This window comes from Coregonus clupeaformis, chromosome 25 (assembly GCF_020615455.1).
Source record: "Coregonus clupeaformis isolate EN_2021a chromosome 25, ASM2061545v1, whole genome shotgun sequence".
NCBI lineage: Eukaryota > Metazoa > Chordata > Actinopteri > Salmoniformes > Salmonidae > Coregonus > Coregonus clupeaformis.
The window spans coordinates 20,361,210-20,380,620 of NC_059216.1; the positions used below are offsets into that span (position 1 = coordinate 20,361,210).

Here is a 19,411-nt window from a genome sequence, read left to right on the forward strand (position 1 = left end):
TATCACTTCACTATCTCCACACTATCACCTCACTATCACCTCACTATCTCCACACTATCTCCACACTATCACCTCACTATCACCACACTATCACCTCACTATCACCTCACTATCACCTCACTATCTCCTCACTATCACCACACTATCACCACACTATCACCACACTATCACCTCACTATCACCACACTATCTCCACACTATCACCTCACTATCACCTCACTATCTCCTCACTATCTCCACACTATCACCTCACTATCACCTCACTATCACCTCACTATCACCTCACTATCACCTCACTATCACCTCACTATCTCCTCACTATCTCCACACTATCACCTCACTATCTCCTCACTATCTCCACACTATCACCTCACTATCTCCTCACTATCACCTCACTATCTCCACACTATCACCTCACTATCACCTCACTATCTCCACACTATCTCCACACTATCACCTCACTATCTCCACACTATCTCCACACTATCTCCACACTATCTCCTCACTTTCACCTCACTATCTCCACACTATCACCTCACTATCACCTCACTATCACCTCACTATCACCTCAGTATCACCTCAGTATCACCTCACTATCACCTCACTATCACCTCACTATCACCACACTTTCACCTCACTGTCGTTACCAGAGATACTTCTCTCACACGCAGCAACACACCATGCTTGACCTTTAACCTTTGGTAACGATATTGGACAGTGCTTTATGCCTCTGTCTGTTTCCTCGTGTAGATTGGTGCCCTGCTACCCTCTGCTGTCTGCGGCTCATGGATATTAGTGTTCAATTAGTGTTTTAGTGTCTTAGTGCTTGCCTCCTTCCTGTGTCTTTGTTGTGTCTATGTGCTTCCTGTGATCCAATCAAACTAATATGACGTTATCGAATCAAACTAATATGATGTTATCCAATCAAACTAATATGATGTTATCCAATCAAACTAATATGATGTTATCCAATCAAACTAATAAAGAATCTGCTGTGACGCTCAACACATCCTCGTCTGTCGGTCTGTCGGTCTGTCTGTCCATCTGTCGGTCTGTCTGTCCATCTGTCGGTCTGTCTGTCTTGCTCAGTAGCCTACGTGCAGGGTGGTCTTTGATCCTCCTTGCCACATTAATCCAGTAACAATAACGATTAGGTTTTACACCTGGTCTAGTTTCACCTTAGTCTTAGTTAACCCTTAGTCTTAGTTGTGCACAACCCTCTGTAGACAAGCTGTTGACTAGATGAACTCCTCTGCTGCTACTGGTGTGGTGCTGTGGTGCTGTGGTCTCATCGTGTGGTGCTGTGGTCTCATCGTGTGGTGCTGTGGTCTCATCATGTGGTGCTGTGGTCTCATCGTGTGGTGCTGTGGTCTCATCGTGTGGTGCTGTGGTCTGGTCTCATCGTGTGGTGGTGTGGTGGTATGGTGCTGTGGTCTCATCGTGTGGTGGTGTGGTGCTGTGGTCTCATCGTGTGGTGCTGTGGTGCTGTGGTCTCATCATGTGGTGCTGTAGTGCTGTGGTCTCATCGTGTGGTGTGGTGCTGTGGTCTCATCGTGTGGTGGTGTGGTGCTGTGGTCTCATCATGTGGTGCTGTAGTGCTGTGGTCTCATCGTGTGGTGCTGTGGTCTCATCGTGTGGTGCTGTGGTCTCATCGTGTGGTGCTGTGGTCTCATCGTGTGGTGCTGTGGTGCTGTGGTCTCATCGTGTGGTGCTGTGGTGCTGTGGTCTCATCGTGTGGTGCTGTGGTGCTGTGGTCTCCTGTGTTCCTGTTACATGTGCCTCATCTGGACTCCTCTATCTCCAATAGAAATAGAATGTCACATTTCCATTTCTATGCTGTCTAGCTCTATGTGACTCGACTGAAGCCTGGACCAGGCTAAGCTTTATGCTTAACTTTGGTGACAGACTGCTGGACCCGCTATGCTGTTGCCAAAATGATCAAGCATAAAGTGACTTTCTCCATGTTCTCTCTTTATTTTCTTCATGTACATTTTCTTCCTTTCCCTCTCTACTCTCTCCTTTCTCTTTCCATCTCCCCTCTCTCCCCTGTCCTCCCCTCTCCCCTCTCCCCTCTCTCCTCTCCCCTCTCTCCTCTCCTCTCTCCTCTCTCCTCTCTCCTCTCTCCTCTCCCCTCTCTCCTCTCTCTCCCCCTCTCCCCTCTCCCCTCTCTCCTCTCCTCTCTCTCCTCTCCTCTCCCCCTCTCCCCTCTCCCCTCTCTCCTCTCCTCTCTCTCCTCTCTCCTCTCCCCTCTCTCCTCTCCTCTCCCCCTCTCCCCTCTCCCCTCTCTCCTCTCCTCTCTCCTCTCCTCTCCCCTCCCCTCTCTCTCCTCCCTCCTCTCCCCTCTCCTCTCCACTCTTCCCTCTCCCCTCTCCTCTCTCCTCCCTCCTTTTCCCCTCTCCCCTCTCCCTCTCCCCCTCTCCCCTCTCCCCTCTCTCCTCTCCCCTCTCCCCTCTCCCCTCTGTCCTCCCTCCTTTTCCTCTCTCCCCTCTCCCCTCTCCCCACTCCCCTCTCTCCTCTCCCCCCCTCTCTCTCCTCCCTCCTCTCCCCTCTCCTCTCCCCCTCTTCCCTCTCCCTCTCCTCTCTCTCCTCCCTCCTTTCCCCTCTCTCCTCTCCTCTCTCTCTCCTCTCCTCTCCTCTCCTCTCCTCTCCCTCTCCTCTCCTCTCTCTCCTCTCCTCTCCTCTCCTCTCCTCTCCTCTCCTCTCCTCTCCTCTCCTCTCCTCTCTCCTCCCTCCTTTTCTCTTTCCTACTCTCCTTTTCTCTTTCCCTCTGTCTTTTCTTTCTCTCTTTCTTTCCATGTCTTTCCCTTGTCCTCTCTTCCTCTTGTCCCACTCAAAACCCCACCCCTCCTCCAGCCTGACTCAGCCAGGGGGGGTGAAGATCGACCAGTCCGACCCATCTACGGTGGAGGCTCTGGTGGGACAGACGGTGGTGCTACCCTGCAGAGTCTCTCCAGCTCCATCCTCCACCGTCATAGTGGAGTGGAGGCGGGATGGAGTTCCTCTCACTACCTCTAGGTGAGCACACTACATTTGACATTTTAATCATTTAGCATATCAAGAAGCTGATTAAACAGCATGATCATTACACAGTTGCACCTTGTGCTGGGGACAATAAAAGGCCACTCTAAAATGTGCAGTTTTGTCACACAACACAATGCAACATATGTCTCAAGTTTTCAGGGAGCGTGCAATTGGCTGTTGCTAGAGAATTGAATGTTCATTTCTATACCATAAGCTGCCTCCAACGTCGTTTTAGAGAATTTGGCAGTACGTCCAACCGGCCTCACAACCACAGACCACGTGTAACCACGCCAGCCCAGGACCTCCACATCCGGCTTCTTCACCTGCGGGATCGTCTGAGACCAGCCACCTGGACAGCTGATAAAACTGTGGGTTTGCACAACAATAATAATTGCTGCACAAACTGTCAGAAACCGTCTCAGGGAAGCTCATCTGCGTGCTCGTCATCCTCACCAGGGTCTTGACCTGACTGCAGTTCGGCGTCATAACTGACTTCAGTGGGCAAACGCTCACCTTCGATGGCCACTGGCACGCTGGAGAAGTGTGTTCTTCACGGATGAATCCCGGTCATGTGGGCGAGCGGTTTGCTCATGTCAACGTTGTGAACAGAGTGCGCCATGGTGGCGGTGGGGTTATGGTATGAGCAGGCATAAGAGATACCGTGACGAGATCCTGAGGCCCGTTGTCATGCCATTCATCTGCCGCCATCACCTCATGTTTCAGCATGATAATGCACGGCCCCATGTCGCAAGGATCTGTACAAAATTCCTGGAAGCTGAAAATGTCCCAGTTCTTCCATGGCCTGCATACTCACCAGACATGTCACCCATTGAGCCTGTTTGGGATTGCACTGGATCGACGTGTACGACAGCATGTTCCAGTTCCCGGCAGTTTCCAGCAACTTCACACAGCCATTGAAGAGGAGTGGGACAACATTCCACAAGCCACAATCAACAGCCTGATCAACTCTATGGGAAGGAGATGTGTCGCGCTGCATGAGGCAAATGGTGGTCACACCAGATACTGACTGGTTTTCTGATCCACTGCCCTACCTTTTTTTTTTTAAAGGTATCTGTGACCAACAGATGCATATCTGCATTCCCAGTCATGTGAAATCCATCGATTAGGGCTTAATTTATTTATTTCAATTGACTGATTTCCTCATATGAACTGTGTAACTCAGTAAAATCTTTGCAATTGTTGCATGTTGTGTTTATATTTTTTGTTCAGTTTATTGTATTATAAACTGGGTGGTTCGAGCCCTGAATGCTGATTGGCTGAAAGCTGTGGTATATCAGACCGTGTATACCACGGGTATGACAAAACATTTATTTTGACTCTTCCAATTACGTTGGTAACCAGTTTACAATAGCAATAAGGCACCTCGGGGGGGTTTGCGGTATATGGCCAATATATCACGGCTAACGGCTGCATCCGGGCAGAAGAACAGCCCTTAGCGGTGGCCAGATACCGCACTCCTTCAGGCCTTAATTGCTTAAATAATCTATTCTGTGTTCTGGGGGTATACTATATGCACTATATGCTGGGTATTTTAAGAGTGTGCAACTGTCAAATCCTTCCCCCAGGCATCATCCGCAGCCCAATGGTTCCCTGTTAGTTGGTCCTCTAACCAAGGCTGACTCTGGTTGGTTGCTCTGTGTGGCAACGCGTGACCGTGAGAGAGATCACCGCTACATATATCTGTCTGTCTCAGGTATGAAGAGACATGTCTGTCTGTGTGTGTGTTTAACCATCCTTGTGGGGACCTTGAACCGAATCACTGTGTGTTTGTTTTAACCATCCTTGTGGGGACCTTGAACCGAATCACTGTGTGTTTGTTTTAACCATCCCTGTGGGGACCTTGAACCGAATCACTGTGTGTTTGTTTTAACCATCCCTGTGGGGACCTTGAACCGAATCACTGTGTGTGTGTGTTTAACCATCCTTGTGGGGACCTTGAACCGAATCACTGTGTGTTTGTTTTAACCATCCTTGTGGGGACCTTGAACCGAATCACTGTGTGTTTGACAGAGGACTCCAGAGGGTCCCAGTTAGTACAGGACGGGACAGCAAGCCTCCTCCAGGATGGAGCAGACAGGACAGGAGTTAAACTGCCATCAGTACCTCAGCGCCAGCCCTCACCCAGGTAGGAGTCACACACCCACATACACACACACACACACACACACAGTCCCATCCACCAACCCGTCCTCTCTGTGTGTGATGGTTCAGGTTCAGTATAGACCGATCAGGTTCGTCGTCTGTGGAGGGGAAAGCAGGACAGACGGTCAGACTAGCCTGTAAGATCATCCCAACCTCTGCCCTCTCCTCGGTCAGCATCCAGTGGACCAGAGGAGGACAGGCGCTCAACTCTCTCAGGTAGCAGTGCTGGTCCTGGGGTCAGAGCCATGGATTTAGAGATTGATTTAGAGATATATAAAAGAGATCTTAATACCTTTTTTAGCTTTTGTTTTTTCCGTTCAGTTTTTATTGTTATTATTTTGTTTTTTATCCTCTTGATGTTTGTTGTCTAGTAAATATTACAGTTTTTTATTTCCATTGTTTTTTATTAGTTTTGTTCCTGTGAAGCACATTGTGTTGCATTCTTGTCTGGAAGCTTGATTTGATTTGATTTAGAGAGTTGGGACATTGAGGTTTCTGCATTATGATGCATTTTACATGACACCACAACATTCTATGGCAGCCATGTTAAGCTCCCCATTAACATGAAACGGGGCATATTTAAACAAACGCTATGTCACGGAATGTCTAGAATTAGAGCGATATTCAACATTCTAAAAGTTTTCCCAACTCTCAGGTTGTTCTATTAAACGCTTTATGTTCTACGTCAGGGTTAAACTACAGTCAGTCAGTTGCTCAGTTAGTTAGTGTTTTGTGGCCACAGCAAGACACGTCTTTCCTTTGAACTCTTAAAGCCAGAGTCTAAAGAGAAAATGTTGAGAACAACGTTGTTTGGATAAGTTGAAATCTATTGTCATAAAGTTGACTGTGATTTGTTGTTTCTGCCCCATGTGTAAATGTGATTGGTTGTTTCTGCCCCATGTGTAAATGTGATTGGTTGTTTCTGCCCCCATGTGTAAATGTGATTGGTTGTTTCTGCCCCCATGTGTAAATGTGATTGGTTGTTTCTGCCCCCATGTGTAAATGTGATTGGTTGTTTCTGCCCCCATGTGTAAATGTGATTGGTTGTTTCTGCCCCCATGTGTAAATGTGATTGGTTGTTTCTGCCCCCATGTGTAAATGTGATTGGTTGTTTCTGCCCCCATGTGTAAATGTGATTGGTTGTTTCTGCCCCCATGTGTAAATGTGATTGGTTGTTTCTGCCCCCATGTGTAAATGTGATTGGTTGTTTCTGCCCCCATGTGTAAATGTGATTGGTTGTTTCTGCCCCCATGTGTAAATGTGATTGGTTGTTTCTGCCCCCATGTGTAAATGTGATTGGTTGTTTCTGCCCCCATGTGTAAATGTGATTGGTTGTTTCTGCCCCATGTGTAAATGTGATTGGTTGTTTCTGCCCCCATGTGTAAATGTGATTGGTTGTTTCTGCCCCCATGTGTAAATGTGATTGGTTGTTTCTGCCCCCATGTGTAAATGTGATTGGTTGTTTCTGCCCCCATGTGTAAATGTGATTGGTTGTTTCTGCCCCCATGTGTAAATGTGATTGGTTGTTTCTGCCCCCATGTGTAAATGTGATTGGTTGTTTCTGCCCCCATGTGTAAATGTGATTGGTTGTTTCTGCCCCCATGTGTAAATGTGATTGGTTGTTTCTGCCCCCATGTGTAAATGTGATTGGTTGTTTCTATGTAGACATGCACAGCATGCGGACGGCACCCTTGTGATTGGTCAGTTGACGTCAGATGACTCAGGTGTCTACACCTGTACAGGCTCCACCCACAGCCAGCTGGAGCAAAGACAGCTCACGCTCAAAGTACAAGGTGATTGGCCCAGACACACCTGACCCGCACACACCTGTCTCACATACCTGACTGGGCCATACCTGTCTCCCATACCTGACTGGGCCATACCTGTCTCACATACCTGACTGGGCCATACCTGTCTCCCATACCTGACTGGGCCATACCTGTCTCACTGGTACACATCTGTCTTTCACACCTGTCTCACCTCTGTTACACCTGTCTCACCTCTGTCACACCTGTCTCACCTCTGTCACACCTGTCTCACCTCTGTTACACCTGTCTCACCTCTGTCACACCTGTCTCACCTCTGTCACACCTGTCTCACCTCTGTTACACCTGTCTCACCTCTGTCACACCTGTCTCACCTCTGTCACACCTGTCTCACCTCTGTTACACCTGTCTCACCTCTGTTACACCTGTCTCACCTCTGTCACACCTGTCTCACCTCTGTTACACCTGTCTCACCTCTGTTACACCTGTCTCACCTCTGTTACACCTGTCTCACCTCTGTTACACCTGTCTCACCTCTGTCACACCTGTCTCACCTCTCTTGTTGTTATTGTATTTACCTCTAAGGAGACCTGAGAATCACCATGGCCCCTAACAATGTGCAGGTGTCTCAGGGCAGCACAGCCCTGCTCCCCTGTGTGGTGTCTGGGGACAACGTCAACGTGGGCTGGTCCAGGTGAGATATGGAGCTGTGAATGGTTTTGCTTTCCATTGGAGCAGTGTCATAATACACCGTATGATGAACATAGAATTAGGTTGACCAGACCTTCATTAGTAGCTGAATATGTTGTAGCTTCTCAGGATAAATAGACCAAATGTTCCCTTATCTAACTTATGTCTGCCTTCATCATTCCATCTCTCCATCTCTCCATCCCCATCCCCCCATCCCTCCATCTCTCCATCCCCATCCCCCCGTCCCTCCGTCCCTCCGTCCCCCCGTCCCTCCGTCCCTCCGTCCCTCCATCCCCCCATCCCCCGTCCCTCCATCTCTCCATCTCTCCATCTCTCCATCCCTCCATCTCCCTCCATCCCTCCATCCCTCCATCCCTCCATCTCTCCATCCCCCATCCCTCCATCCCCCCATCCCGCGTCCCTCCATCTCTCCATCTCTCCCTCCATCCCTCCATCCTCCGTCCCTCCATCCCTCCATCCCTCCATCTCTCTCTCCCTCCATCCCTCCGTCCCTCCATCCCTCTATCCCCCATCCCTCTATCCCCCATCCCCCGTCCTCCGTCCCTCCGTCCCTCCGTCCCTCCCGTCCCTCCGTCCCTCCGTCTCTCTCTCCCTCCGTCCCTCCGTCCCTCCGTCCCTCCGTCCCTCCATCTCTCTCTCCCTCCGTCCCTCCATCTCTCCATCTCTCCCTCCATCCCTCCATCCCTCCATCCCTCCATCCCTCCATCCCTCCATCTCTCTCTCCCTCCGTCCCTCCGTCCCTCCATCCCTCCATCCCTCCGTCCCTCCATCCCTCCGTCCCTCCGTCCCTCCATCCCTCCATCTCTCCGTCCCTCCATCCCTCCGTCCCTCCGTCCCTCCGTCCCTCCGTCCCTCCATCCCTCCGTCCCTCCGTCCCTCCGTCCCTCCATCCCTCCATCTCTCCGTCCCTCCGTCCCTCCGTCCCTCCGTCCCTCCATCCCTCCGTCCCTCCGTCCCTCCGTCCCTCCATCTCTCCGTCCCTCCGTCCCTCCATCCCTCCATCCCTCCATCCCTCCATCCCTCCATCCCTCCGTCCCTCCATCCCTCCGTCCCTCCATCCCTCCGTCTCTCTCATCCCCCATCCCTCCATCCCTCCGTCCCTCCATCCCTCCGTCTCTCCATCCCCCCATCCCTCCGTCCCTCCGTCCCTCCATCCCTCCGTCTCTCCATCCCCCATCCCTCCGTCCCTCCGTCCCTCCGTCCCTCCGTCCCTCCGTCCCTCCGTCCCTCTATCCCTCCTGTAGGAACGGTGTCCCTGTGCGACCAGATGGTGGGCATGTTCAGATGTCATCCGATGGTAGTTTGATCTTGAATAACGTGCAGCCGGCAGATGAGGGTTCCTACACCTGTAACGCCTACACTGGAACATACTCCGTCAGCGCCACAGCTGAAGTACGCATCAACAAGGCCTCACAGCAAGGTAACTCACTGATGATGACCACTCTTTGCTTCAATCATCTAACCTCAACACAATCAATCAGTCTCAAACTGTCTAAAAGTCAATTCACAACATGTTAAACTTTCTCTCTCTCACGCTCTCTTTTTCCCCCTCTCTCTCTCTCTCTCTCTCCTCTCTCTCTCTCTCTCTCTCTCTCTCTCTCTCTCTCTCTCTCCTCTCTCTCTCTCCTCTCTCTCTCTCTCTCTCTCTCTCTCTCCTCTCTCTCTCTCTCTCCCTCTCTCTCCTCTCCCCCTCCCCTCCTCTCTCTCCCCTCCCCCCCTCCCTCTCTCCCCCTCTCTCCCCCTCTCCCCTCTCCCCCCTCCCTCTCCCTCCCTCTCTCCCCTCTCTCCCCCTCTCCTCCCCTCCCTCCCCCCCCCTCTCTCCCTGTAGAGCTGGATTCAGGTATTGGTGGGCCAGCAGTGTGTGTGGACCAGCCAGAGCTGGCTAACTGTGAGCTGATAGTGTATGCCCGTCTGTGTACAAGCCAGTACTACTCTAGTTTCTGCTGTGCCAGCTGTGCCAGACACGCCCAAGGAGAGGACAGGTATGGCCAGATAGGGTAAGGGCCAGGGGGGCAACGAGGTCATGGGCTGCTAGGGTAAGGGCCAGGGGGGGCAACGAGGTCATGGGCTGCTAGGGTAAGGGCCAGGGGGGCAACGAGGTCATGGGCTGCTAGGGTAAGGGCCAGGGGGGCAACGAGGTCATGGGCTGCTAGGGTAAGGGCCAGGGGGCAAGGAGGGCCAGTGGACCAGGGGCAAAAGCCTGTGGGAGGGGAAGGGTCCTGGCTGGGGCCCTGTGGATAGACTGGTCCCAGATATGTTTGTGCTGTCTCAACTCTTATGGCTGTTGTGTTTGGCTTGACATCACAAACAGATCTGAGAACAGGCTATCGTGTGGAGGGCCTGGTTTTTAGTACCGGGAAACAGAACTCTGAACTAAACTGCCAAACAGACTCCAACAGACCTTTCTATGAAAAGGGACTATCATCATGTTTCAATCATTCACTGTGTAAGAATCAAAGGGACTATCATCATGATTCAATCATTCATTGTGTAAGAATCAAAGGGACTATCATCATGATTCAATCATTAACTGTGTAAGAATCAAGGGGACTATCATCATGATTCATCATTGGACTATCATCAGAATGTGTAAGAATCAAGGGGACTATCATCATGATTCAATCATTCACTGTGTAAGAATCAAAGGGACTATCATCATGATTCAATCATTCACTGTGTAAGAATCAAGGGGACTATCATCATGATTCAATCATTCACTGTGTAAGAATATATCTGTTCAGATAGAGCTGTATAATCTAGATCATGCTTTCTTTCAGGGAATGTACCATACTGTACAATCTATGTATCTACACTGAGTGAACAAAACATTAAGAACACCTTTATTATATATTGTGTTGCACCCCCCTCCCCCCCCATCTGAATACTTTCAGAAGGCTCTGTAATTAAGTTATTCTTTCTCTCTCTCCCCCTCCCAGTTCTCCCCCCTTTACCTCACCCTAGCCAAGCTTAGCCCAACCTCCCATCATTGCCCTCTCTTAAGGAACACATTATTAATATTGAGTTGCATCCCCGGGGCATGGACTCTACAAGGTGTCGAAAGCGTTCCACAGGGATGCTGGCCCATGTTGACTCCAATGCTTCCCACAGTTGTGTCAAGTTGGCTGGATGTCCTTTGGGTGGTGGACCGTTCTTGATACACACAGGAAACTGTTGAGCGTGAAAAACCCAGCAGCGTTGCAGTTCTTGACACAAACCAGTGTGCCTGGCACCTACTACCGTACCCCGTTCAAAGGCACTTAAATATTATGCTGTGGAGCTAAGAGGGACTGGTTGTTGTGGCGCTAAGAGGGACTGGTTGTTGTGGAGCTAAGAGGGACTGGTTGTTGTGGAGCTAAGAGGGACTGGTTGCTGTGGAGCTAAGAGGGACTGGTTGCTGTGGAGCTAAGAGGGACTGGTTGTTGTGGAGCTAAGAGGGACTGGTTGCTGTGGAGCTAAGAGGGACTGGTTGTTGTGGAGCTAAGAGGGACTGGTTGTTGTGGAGCTAAGAGGGACTGGTTGTTGTGGCGCTAAGAGGGACTGGTTGTTGTGGAGCTAAGAGGGACTGGTTGTTGTGGAGCTAAGAGGGACTGGTTGTTGTGGAGCTAAGAGGGACTGGTTGTTGTGGAGCTAAGAGGGACTGGTTGTTGTGGCGCTAAGAGGTTGTTGTGGAGCTAAGAGGGACTGGTTGTTGTGGCGCTAAGAGGGACTGGTTGTTGTGGAGCTAAGAGGGACTGGTTGTTGTGGCGCTAAGAGGGACTGGTTGTTGTGGAGCTAAGAGGGACTGGTTGTTGTGGCGCTAAGAGGGACTGGTTGTTGTGGAGCTAAGAGGGACTGGTTGTTGTGGAGCTAAGAGGGACTGGTTGTTGTGGAGCTAAGAGGGACTGGTTGTTGTGGCGCTAAGAGGGACTGGTTGTTGTGGAGCTAAGAGGGACTGGTTGTTGTGGAGCTAAGAGGGACTGGTTGTTGTGGAGCTAAGAGGGACTGGTTGTTGTGGAGCTAAGAGGGACTGGTTGTTGTGGAGCTATGCGGGACTGGTTGTTGTGGCGCTAAGAGGGACTGGTTGTTGTGGCGCTAAGAGGGACTGGTTGTTGTGGCGCTAAGAGGGACTGGTTGTTGTGGCGCTAAGAGGGACTGGTTGTTGTGGCGCTAAGAGGGACTGGTTGTTGTGGAGCTAAGAGGGACTGGTTGTTGTGGCGCTAAGAGGGACTGGTTGTTGTGGAGCTAAGAGGGACTGGTTGTTTTGGTGCTAAGAGCCCCACCCCAAACACACACACACACATGCATCTGTGAGGTCAGGGTCCTTCTTGCCTTGTAGTCCGCTGTAGGTAGCTACTCTTTAAACTGAATCAATTCAACAGTCACTCCATTATTCTTCCACTGACATATTGTCTCCCCTACTGTACCAGATAAACCACTGTCTTCATCAGTGTTGCTGCTGTTTCATATTAACTCATTTCGTTCATTTTTGTTTTGCAAGAACACTTTTTTCATCATGTTTCATTCTACTGTTTGTAATTATTGTGATTTAATAAAAAAAAATCAGATTTTGATTAAATATTTTGTGTCTGAGTCTATGGGAACCTCTTGAACAATCCCGTTTTACTCTTACCCAAGTCCCTTCAATATAATCACAGGCTTGAAGAACTCAAGATTCTCTATAGGAAGCATTGTCAGGAAAGACCACAGGCCGTACCGCTCATAACCACTAGAGGTCAGGCTAAACCTGAGACTGGTGCTGACAATGGATCTGTTTCCTGTGTGTGTGTGAACACCCACCTTAATGTGACTTAGAGATGGGGTTTTTAAACGTGGTGACACCTGTAGTTTCCACTTCTTCAGTCATTTGTACAGGAACCAGTCATGAAGTTGCCCAATCTTCTCTTCCTGCAGTGTAAATTTAACCCTCCAACAGATAACATAACACTAGTCCGTAAGTGTGATCGGGATCCTTAAGGTTATGTTTTAAAGTATTTGTATGCTGCCCAAATTAAATGCCCTTTATAGTGCACTATTTCTGACCAGGGCCTATAGGGAATAGTGGGAGATACAACCATTCCAGCTCTGCAGATTTTGCTGTGAAGAGACAGAATCATTAGATCATTTGTTTTGGTACTGTCCATATGTAGCTTGTTTTTGGTCACAAGAATTGCAACATTTACCTGGAGCTAACCCTGCAGATAGCATTACTGGGTGATCTGAAAAGTCACAGTCAATCGATCAATAATATATTAATACTCTTATCAAAAATGTTTATCTTTAATTTACAATATGTAGAATATATGAGAATAGAAATGTTCAGAACTTTTGTGAAACATCACAGTTGAAAAATATATGGCAAATACCGGAGTGCCAAGTCTAGGTCCAAAAGACTTCTCAACAGCTTCTACCCCCAAGCCATAAGACTCCTGAACAGCTAATCATGGCTACCCGGACTATTTGCACTGCCCCCCCACCCCATCCTTTTTACGCTGCTGCTACTCTGTTAAGTAAGTATTTATGCATAGTCACTTTAACTCTACCCACATGTACATATTACCTCAACTACCTCAACTAGCCGGTGCCCCCGCACATTGACTCTGCACCGGTACCCCCCTGTATATATAGCCTCCCTACTGTCACTTTATTTTACTTCTGCTCTTTTTTTTCTCAACACTTTTTGTTGTTGTTGTTTTATTCTTACTTTTTTGTTTAAAATAAATGCACTGTTGGTTAAGGGCTGTAAGTAAGCATTTCACTGTAATGTCTGCACCTGTTGTATTCGGCGCATGTGACCAATAAAATTTGATTTGATTTGATTTGAAATAGAAATCAAAACTGGAGGGTGTTCAGAGATAGATGGGAGGGGTTGAGTGGAGCTGAAGGGTGGGACTAAAAACAAACAGAAGATAACTAATGTAAAATATACTGTGTCCGTAAAATGTATATAGTATGTATAAGCTGGAAGTAGAAGCCTAAGTGTTGTTGTCCATTAGTTTACTCCAATTAGGGGAGGGGTGGTAGGGTTAGTGAAAAATAATAAAGGAAAATATATTTAAAAATATACATATTTTATGTATTTACAAAGAAATATATGGGGAATTGGAAGTGATGCAGACCATTACATTGATGGAAGCCACAATCTATCTGCAATATTAAAGCTGATCTACCCCCTATTTTCTTTTAAATAAAATAATAAAAAATAAAAAATAAACTGTCAGATTGGTCTGAAATCCTAAATGAATCAGGCATGAGCAGGGTCAGCTGTACCATAAGGACCCTTTATTCATGTCCTCATTACATGTAGTGAAACAAGGCCGTTCATGGTCTGGAACATTCTCTACTGTTGATAGATTTAAACAAACAATATTGAAATCACCACGGTCACAACCATAAACTGTCAACTCCATCTGCCTGATAGATTAGATGTAACATACTGAACCAAAATTCATATTATATCTAATTAGGTTTTAGAGTCATAAATCAACTGAGGAGAAATTACATTTGAATGAATTTTTGTAAACAACTCAGTAAAACATCAACGTCATCAGATTTTTGTCTAACGTCAACTCCGGCAGAGTGCTGAAAGATCTGATAGAATGGTTATGTTTTTATTGGGGATTTTGAAATGAATTATTTTCCATATTTTATAAATGTTTGTATTGAACTTTTATTTTGAGGCAACAATATGTCTGTTTTGAGTATCTGTTGTCAACTCCGTCAGTGGCTCGTCAACCGTCACTGATGGAGTCAATCTTTTTTTTGTCAATATTATGAGAAAATATTTGAATCACTGTTCTACAACATATGCTTAAACAATTAAAATATTTGCTGTGCTAGACCTAAGGGATAATGTTTGCTTTATAAATGCTAAAGAAATTAGCCTTGGAGATAATAGTGCTATAAAACAAAACAAAAATAATTTTTGAGGTTTTTATTACAGATTTTAATAATCTAATGTTAGAATTAAACAATCAAGGCCTTTAAATGTAAAAATGAAATGATGAAAATAATATAATATTTGTCTTAATATTAACAAAATGTTACATATAGATATTTGATAGACCAAAGTATTAGCTATCACACCATTTAAATAAATAAATTAAATAAATAAATATAAGAAAGCATGAGCTCCTGAGTTGGGAAAATCTTGTGCAATACACCGATGCATGTCTTGTATTCAAGATCCTAAATGGCTTGGCTCCCCCTCCACTCAGTATTTTTGTTAAACAGAAAAACCAAACATATGGCAGCAGATCCACAAGGTCTGCCATGAGAGGTGACTGTGTAGTTCCCCTAAGGAAAAGCACCTTTAGTAAATCTGCTTTTTCTGTGAGAGCTTCCCATGTCTGGAATACACTGCCATCAGACACACACAACTGCACCACATATCACACTTTCACAAAATGCTTGAAGACATGGCTAAAGGTCAATCAGATTTGTGAACATGGTCCCTAGCTGTGTGTTGCCGCTTTCCATGTCTGTTGTCTGTAACTTGTGAGGTGTGGAAACATTTTGTTGCTTTTATGAATTTTGTCTTGCTGCTTTTTGTTCTATGTTGCTCGGTCTGTATGCTACGTCTTGTTTGTCCTATGTTGCTATGTCTGTATGCTATGTCTTGTTCTATGTTGTTATTGTCTATATTGTAATTGTTTTTAATAACCTGCCCAGGGACTGCGGTTGAAAATTAGCCGGCTGGCTAAAACCGGCACTTTTACTGAAACGTTGATTAATGTGCACTGTCCCTGTAAAAATAAACTCAAACTCAAACTCAACTCAAATAAATAACATGTTATATAATATAATAAGCCATTTAGCAGACGCTTTTATCCAAAGCGACTTACAGTCATGTGCGCATACATTTTTACGTATGGGTGGTCCCGGGGATCGAACCCACTACCCTGGCGTTACAAGCACCGTGCTCTACCAGCTGAGCTACAGAGGAACAACCGCCTAATTATTTTAACAACATTCTCATAAAATCCAACTAAAATGATTTATGTTGTCTGATGGAGTCGCCATAAATCATTTTAGTTGGATTTTATGAAAAATGTTGTAAAAAATTTGACTGTTGTTCCTTTACATGGTGTGATAGGCCAAAGTATCAGCTATCAAATTAATAACATTTTGTTAATATTAAGACAAATATTTGTGGGAAGAATGTTGAGATTGTCCTGTCTTTTCAACAATCCCTGAGCTCTAAATCAGCCTCTTGGCAAAATGTGTAAAATAGCATGAGATTAGCTACAATCATTTTCTTCTACACTTTCCAAGCCAACAGATTGCATAATGACCATCGCTATAACAGTCATCAGAGCTGGAAACGCTATTTCCCCAGTGACTCACAGTAACAGTACTGGAGATATATGAGTCTTGGAAACTCCTTTATTTCAGAACAGTATAGGGAGTGCTATATAATGTAGAATTACATTCATAGAACATAGAAACATCACACAGGTGAGATAGTGAACAGTATATGCATTGTATGGTACTAAAGAAGAAAGGCTACACTACTAGTCATTTCTTTTGCACCAGATTCAACAGAAACAGCTGTGTTTGTGACTGTGACAACATCTGTGACACAGAAAGAAATGGAACATTCTCGGGCGTCAAACCCTCTGTGACAAACGGTTGTGTTTGCAGAGACCTGAGCAGAGGAGAGGGGTGGATTGGGTTGTGGTGAGAGGGAAGGTCACATGTTTGGTGTTTCTCATCATCCTGCTGTGCTTCAGCGCTCAGGGTGTTCTCTCTCTCTCTCACCACATCCTCTCCTCGGCTGTCTCTCTCTCTCTCTCTCTCTCTCTCTCTCTCTCTCTCACCACATCCTCTCCTCGGCTGCCTCTCTCTCTCTCTCTCTCTCTCTCTCTCTCTCTCTCTCTCTCTCTCTCACCACATCCTCTCCTCGGCTGTTTCTCTCTCTCTCTCTCCACCTCCACCCCCCACAGAGCTGCAGGCCTCCAGGGCTCAGTTTCACCCCAACCACTAACACAACTTCCTGTCACCCTGCTGTTCATCCATTGCCCACCCACTCGCATCATATTATGTGCCTTTTGCAACAAGTAGCAGTCAAATATAATAATTTACGGTGCAGCCATTAGGTTATTCTTCGTAACATATGTTCAACATGATTTCAGACATCAACTCAAAGTTTTGAACTGTTATGAATGTAGATACATACTCAGAGCAGAAAGATAAGGTCTGACCCAGATGAACCCACATACAGTGGCATAGTATTGGTTACCATAGTAATACCATAGTATTGGTTACCATAGTAATACCATAGTATTGGTTACCATAGTAACACCATAGTATTGGTTACCATAGTAATACCATAGTATTGGTTACCATAGTAATACCAACCCACATACAGCGCCTTCAGAAAGTATTCACACCCTTTGACTTTTTCCACATTTTGTTGTGTTACAGCCTGATTTAAAAATAGATTAAATTGAGATTTTGTGTCACTGGCCTACACACAATACCCCATAATGTCAAAGTGGAATATAGTTTAATTGCTGTGATAGGAGGAAACTGAGGATGGATCAACAACATTGTAGTTACTCCACAATACTAACCTAAATGACAGAGTGAAAAGAAGGAAGCCTGTACAGAATAAAAATATTCCAAAACATACATCCTGTTTGCAATAAGGCACTAAAGTAAAACTGCAAAAAATGTGGCAAAGAAATTAACTTTATGTCCTGAATACAAAGTGTTATGTTTTGGGCAAATCCAACACAACACATTACTGAGTACCGCTCTCCATATTTTCAAGCATGATGGTGGCTGCATCATGTTATGGGTATGCTTGTCATCGGCAAGGACTAGGGAGTTTTGTAGGATAAAAATAAACTGAATAGAGCTAAGCACAGGCAAAATCCTAGAGGAAAACCTGGTTCAGTCTGCTTTCCAACAGACACTGGGAGACAAATTCACCTTTCAGCAGGACAATAACCTAAAACACAAGGCCAAATATACACTGGAGTTGCTTACCAAGACGACATTGAATGTTCCTAAGTGGCCTAGTTACAGTTTTGACTTAAATTGGCATGAAAATCTATGGCAAGAGTGATTCACAACCAACTTTGACAGAGCTTGAAGAATTTAAAAAAGAATAATGGGCAAATGTTGCACAATCCAGGTGTGGAAAGATCTTGGAGACTTACCCAGAAAGACTCGCCGCCAAAGGTGATTCTAACATGTATTGACTCATGGGTGTGAATACTCATGTAAATTAGATAATTCTGTATTTCATTTACAATACATTTGCACAAATTTCTAAAAACATGTTTTCACTTTGTCGTTATGGGGTACTGTGTGTAAAAAATATATATATTTAATCCATTTTGAATTCAGGCTGTAACAACACAATTTGGAATAATAATGAATACTTTCTGAAGGCACTGTATAACTATTCCAATGTGAACGTAGGTAGGCCTGAGACCATGATGCACTGCAGCGCTGCAGAGTGTCATGGAAACTTCCTCTCTGTGTGGGCAGGAAGCAGGATGCTGTGGTGTTTCTCAGAAACAGGCGTGATACACACATCAGAATGAAAACACCACAATATACTCCCTTGATGGAAAGAAGACAATCTACATTTGAAATCGAGACTCTAGAGAGTTTCTGCTCCGAACAGCACAAACATCTCAAATCAAATCAAATCTTATTTGCCACATGCGCCGAATACAACAGGTGTAGACCTTACAGTGAAATGATGACTTACAATCTATCTACCATGTCTTATCTCAAGCGAAGTTATATCCTGTATCTGGGGTAATCTCACAAACAGTGTATCATGTTCGGTAATCTCCCACATGCTGGTGGGATTGTAAAAAAGGATTACGTGCTATTATATGTAAAAAGAGCTTGATAATGATTCTGTATTTGATTTCTGAAATGAGCTCTTTGAGGGAAATGTTTGAGTCTTCACCTTCACGTCAGTCATAATGAGTCACTCAAGGTTTCAACATTACTAACTTCTCTTAAGTGAAAATAAGTTTCAGACAAAACATTCACATTTCCACCTTTATTATTGAGTAACAAGTGAGTATATAGTAACAATCGATGATCGAAATCCTCCAAATGTATTTTAGAAAGCTCTTTTTTACTATAGCAGTTGTCACAAAGTGCTAAAGGAAAGTGTTTACTGATAACGCAGGCTGATACAATGACCCTTGAGCAGACTTATGATATATGCACATTATTGAAGGTGTTATTCAGAAGTGAAAACATTGACATTGGAAAGCAACATGTATTTATACTGTACACACTATGCTGTAATTCCTGCAACAAACATAATGCAAGAATGAACATAAACGTTGTTTTCGTAAGTTAATGGATAATTGTATTTTTTTGTCACACTTAACTCATATACACTGAGTGTACAAAACATTATGAAACCCTGCTCTTCCCATGACATAGACTGACCAGGTGAATCCAGGTGAAAGCTATGATCCCTTATTGATGTCACTTGTTAAATCCACTTCAATCAGTGTAGATGAAGGGGAGGAGACAGGTTAAAGAAGGATTTTTAAGCCTTGAGTCAATTGAGACATGGATTGTGTGCATGTGCCATTCAGAGGGTGAATGGGCAAGACAAAATATTGAAGTGCCTTTGAATCGGATATGCTAGTAGGTGCACAGGTTTGTGTCAAGAACTGCAACGCTGCTGGGTTTTTCACGCTCAACAGTTTCCCGTGTGTATCAAGAATGGTCCACCACCCAAAGAGCATCCAGCCAACTTGACAACTGTGGGAAGCATTGGAGTCGAC

General features: G+C 45.8%; 1 protein-coding gene and 1 long non-coding RNA gene across 3 annotated transcripts in view; both read left to right on the forward strand.

Moving 5' to 3' along the window:
• The window catches only part of paplna (papilin a, proteoglycan-like sulfated glycoprotein), a 126,826-nt gene extending 116,610 nt beyond the window's left edge, over positions 1–10,216 (forward strand). Inside the window, exons 22-29 of the mRNA XM_041847385.2 lie at positions 2,854–3,015; positions 4,608–4,735; positions 5,053–5,167; positions 5,254–5,400; positions 6,850–6,977; positions 7,536–7,644; positions 8,906–9,081; positions 9,490–10,216. Of these exons, the coding sequence (XP_041703319.2) occupies positions 2,854–3,015; positions 4,608–4,735; positions 5,053–5,167; positions 5,254–5,400; positions 6,850–6,977; positions 7,536–7,644; positions 8,906–9,081; positions 9,490–9,662 (1,138 nt within the window). The 3' untranslated portion in view covers positions 9,663–10,216. The remainder of the gene's footprint in view (positions 1–2,853; positions 3,016–4,607; positions 4,736–5,052; positions 5,168–5,253; positions 5,401–6,849; positions 6,978–7,535; positions 7,645–8,905; positions 9,082–9,489) is intronic.
• A 654-nt stretch (positions 10,217–10,870) lies between these two features.
• Positions 10,871–12,216, forward strand: LOC123481874. Of its 2 annotated transcripts, none has more exons than XR_006657412.1 (2): positions 10,871–11,320; positions 11,365–12,216. It is a non-coding gene; the product is annotated as an uncharacterized LOC123481874 (long non-coding RNA). The 2 variants fall into 2 exon arrangements; XR_006657413.1 differs by having other exon boundaries at positions 11,390–12,216.
• Positions 12,217–19,411: the final 7,195 nt, after the last annotated feature.